This window comes from Loa loa, assembly GCF_000183805.2.
Source record: "Loa loa unplaced genomic scaffold supercont3.165, whole genome shotgun sequence".
NCBI classification, from domain to species: domain Eukaryota; kingdom Metazoa; phylum Nematoda; class Chromadorea; order Rhabditida; family Onchocercidae; genus Loa; species Loa loa.
Window position 1 is genome coordinate 128,146 of NW_018108345.1, and position 3,693 is coordinate 131,838.

At 29.0% G+C, this 3,693-nt stretch overlaps 3 protein-coding genes across 3 annotated transcripts in view; 1 reads left to right on the forward strand and 2 right to left on the reverse strand.

The window, feature by feature from the left end:
- Nucleotides 1-3,693, reverse strand: part of LOAG_17976 (tyrosine-protein phosphatase vhp-1) — a 9,885-nt gene that overhangs the window by 3,940 nt on the left and 2,252 nt on the right. The window lies entirely within an intron of this gene.
- LOAG_17977 (tyrosine-protein phosphatase vhp-1) lies at nucleotides 1,086-1,480 on the reverse strand. Its single transcript, XM_003149049.2, has one exon. It carries the CDS (start codon nucleotides 1,441-1,443, stop codon nucleotides 1,153-1,155), a length of 291 nt encoding a protein of 96 aa, XP_003149097.2. The 5' UTR covers nucleotides 1,444-1,480; the 3' UTR covers nucleotides 1,086-1,152.
- On the forward strand, nucleotides 2,331-3,559 carry LOAG_13544 (hypothetical protein; the record flags this gene model as incomplete). The annotated part of the gene is made up of 2 exons (XM_003149050.1): nucleotides 2,331-2,350; nucleotides 3,253-3,559. The coding sequence occupies 2 exons, from the start codon at nucleotides 2,331-2,333 to the stop codon at nucleotides 3,557-3,559; spliced, it is 327 nt and encodes a 108-aa protein (XP_003149098.1).

A 3,693-nucleotide genomic window follows, 5' to 3' on the forward strand; every position in this document is an offset into this window, starting at 1 on the left:
GAGAGAGAGAGAGGGGATAGAAAAAAAAAAAGAAAAATGAATTAATTTTTAGAAAAGATAAGGTAGGCAAAAATGTTTAAATGCTAGACAACAGCTATTACAATGAATAAATAGTCGCCTAACGTTGTCGTCATCATCATCATCAATGCTGTTTATGGCCTTAAGGCTTTTAGATTGGCAAAGCATAAACTAGGCCTATATGTTCCGCCCAATATTCATACTATTGGATAAAGTTATATGTGCAAAAATATAAACCAAACAATACTTATTTCCGTTTTTTTTTTTATTATAAATCTGTGTAACTTTCATTTCCTTATATTTATCGTTTTAAAAATGAAAATATATACTAATCTATCATTAAATTCCTAATAATCGGATAGAAAGTACTAGAAAAATAGTGGAAAAGAAAATGGAAAGGGAAAAAAAAACATTGATTTAATTTTAAATTGCCAGTAATTAGAATAGAAAAATCATAATCGATTGCTATTGTTGTTGTTGTTGTTGTTGTTAGCTATCCTATAAATCTTGATAATTTTGTTGACTCTCTAGAAAATACAGAAACCAATATTAGTCTTTGCTAATATCTTATGACACATACACGTAAACAAATTCACAGCTTTAACAATTTACTAAAATGAATGCTTTCTTCTTCATCTTCAAAATAACGTCTCTCTCTCTCTCTCTCTCTCTTTCCTTCCCTTTTTCACTCTTCCTTGTCCTAAGTGATCATCTAATCTTAAGAAGCCTAGCCTCTTCTCATCCCACTTTAAAAAGCCTAGTCTTTTCTCATCCCACTTTAAAAAGCCTAGTCTTTTCTCATCCCACTTTAAAAAGCCTTAGTTTTTCCTCATTCATTTCAAGAACCTTAGTCTTCGCAAATTCTTTCACTTCTTTCTTCCCTCCCTCTTTTTACCAAAAAAAAAGAAAAAAAAAGAAAAAAAGAAAAGAGGAAAACTTTACTTTACCCATCTAGCAATCTTCATTTAAAGAAGCCTAGTCTTGCTATCTTTCTTCTGGCCATTTTCATTCAAAGAATTTTAGTTCCAACTATTTTCTTTCTGGCTACAACTATACAACACAAATCTGCTTCATTCAAATGTTTTAACTCGTTGATAATAATCCACTTCCACTCCACTCCTTCTTTCTCTAACATCAAACACAACAAACAACAACAACAACGATAACAACAATAACAACAGTAACGACAACAATAACGATAATAACGACAACAACAACAACAATAGCAACAACAACAATAACAATAACAACAACAATAATAACAGCAACAACAACAGGAGCAATAGCAACAACAACAACAATAACAATAACGAAAACAACAACGACAATAACAACAACAACAATAAGCACAACAATAACAATATCAACAACAACAATAACAACAAATGATTGCAGCACTACTGGCTGATGATCTTTGACCTTCATTCACTACTTTTATATGTTATCCTAAAGATAACAAATTAGATAAAAAAAAGAAAAAGAAGCATGAGCAACCTATAAATGTGATAAGAGAAAGGACTGAGAAGTGAGACGAGATTGAAAAAAAATAAGCAATTGTTAAACGGAAGGATAGATTGGATGGGAAAGGAAGAATGTTGTCGTTGTCGTCGTCGACATGTTTGGAAAGATGGCGGAGGACATTTTGTATCACCATTACAATCATTAACACTATATCACTATCACTATCACGATCACAATCACTAAACACTATCACTGTCATCAAAATCATACACCACCAACATTACTATCATTAACACTATATTATCACTAATACAATTATTAATAATATGTTGCAATCATTATCATCAATACCTACATTAATACGATTGCTATTATTTGTAGATAATCTTAATTCCTGTTAACTTTTTTATTCCAATCATTATGACAATGATTTGGACAATAACAATAACAACAACAATGATAACAATGATAATAATAATAATGATAATAAATTTAATAATAATAAATAATAATTAATAATAATATATGTCAACTTACCGGTATAATTTAAACAAGTTATAAATGGTTATTTGAAAAGCGGAACTAAAGTGGTACTACTACTAAATACAACTACAATAACAAACATATATAATAAACATACACATAGACATACACACATACATATGCATACGTTCATATACATATACATGGTTACATACATACACACACATACATACATACATACATACATACATACATACATACATACATACATACATACATACATACATACATACATGCACATACATATAGAAATGACTGAAGTAACGAGGTGCTGACTCATCATCACCTATTGCACCTGTTGCAGTGCTATGGCAATAGATGATGATGAGTCAGCACCTCCTGATGATATATTTATTCATAGGAAGAGATGCATCACAGTCATTGATAATCAACTCTCTCTCTCTCTTTCTCTCTTTCCTTCTTCCCTTCTCTTTCTCTTTTCATTTTCTAATTTCTCTCTCTCCCTCTCTCTTTCTCATAATATATCTCATTAATTAATTAATCTACAAATGTTTAATTTAAATCACAAAAAAGAATATTTATATCAAATAATTTAAATAAATTATAGCAACATTTTTTTTTTTTGAAAATTTCATTTTTATATATAAAAATGAACAAAGATCAGAAATATATAATAATTTAGAAAATAATTAATAAATTACCATTTTTTTTCAATTATTTCGAATATATTTAATGCTATAATTATATAATCAATTTCCATTATTATTTTTACAAATTACACGTATTTGATATAATATCACAATCATTTCATGTTCTACAACAAATGTTTTGTCATTTGATTCAATTACACATTACATGATGAAATAATCTATCAATCCATCAGTGACAATCTTCGAAAAAAAAAAAAAATCTTTTTTCTGATGACAATTCTCAACAAATCTTTCATTTATTTACAACATTTCACGACACATTTGTTTTCAAATTAAGTATTTCTATAATCAACCAATTCTAAATGTCAATTCATGATCAATGAATTAATTTATACATATTTCATAAAAAAAAGAAACTTTACAAAAGATTTATGTCACGCTACTTCATAAAAACCTCATTTCATATTAGTTAAGAAAAGATTTGTGTCACATTATTTGACAAAAATTTATTTCACATTTCACCATTCTTAGCTATTTTACTTTTTCCTAATCAACAATTTAATTTTGACAAAAAAAAAAAAAGAATCCATGAAATAACTTTCTATTAGGTAACTTTTAGAAAACATAGTACAAACGTACACGTACACACGTACAGACATATCCACATGCGAACATATACTTATATATATGGACGTACACGTACACACGTACAGATACACGTACAGACATATCCACATGCGAACATATATTTATATATATGGACGTACACGTACACACGTACAGATGATATACGTACCGACATATGCACATGTGTGAACATATATATATGTGGGAAAATAAAAATTGTTATCGGTCGGTATTTCGAAAATATCATCCTTTATTTATCGCTTTTACCGTTCTCCCGCTTTACCGGTGAAAATCAATGATCATATTCCTGTTCTCCTGCTTTACCGGTGAAAATCAATGATCATATTCCTGTTCTCCTGCTTTACCGGTGAAATCAATGATCATATTCCTGTTCTCCTGCTTTACCGGTGAAAATCAATGATCATATTCCTGT

Excerpts from the sequence above, each read along its gene's own strand:
- LOAG_17977 (XM_003149049.2), bottom strand. The coding sequence starts at position 1,443 with ATGAAGGTCAAAGATCATCAGCCAGTAGTGCTGCAATCATTTGTTGTT.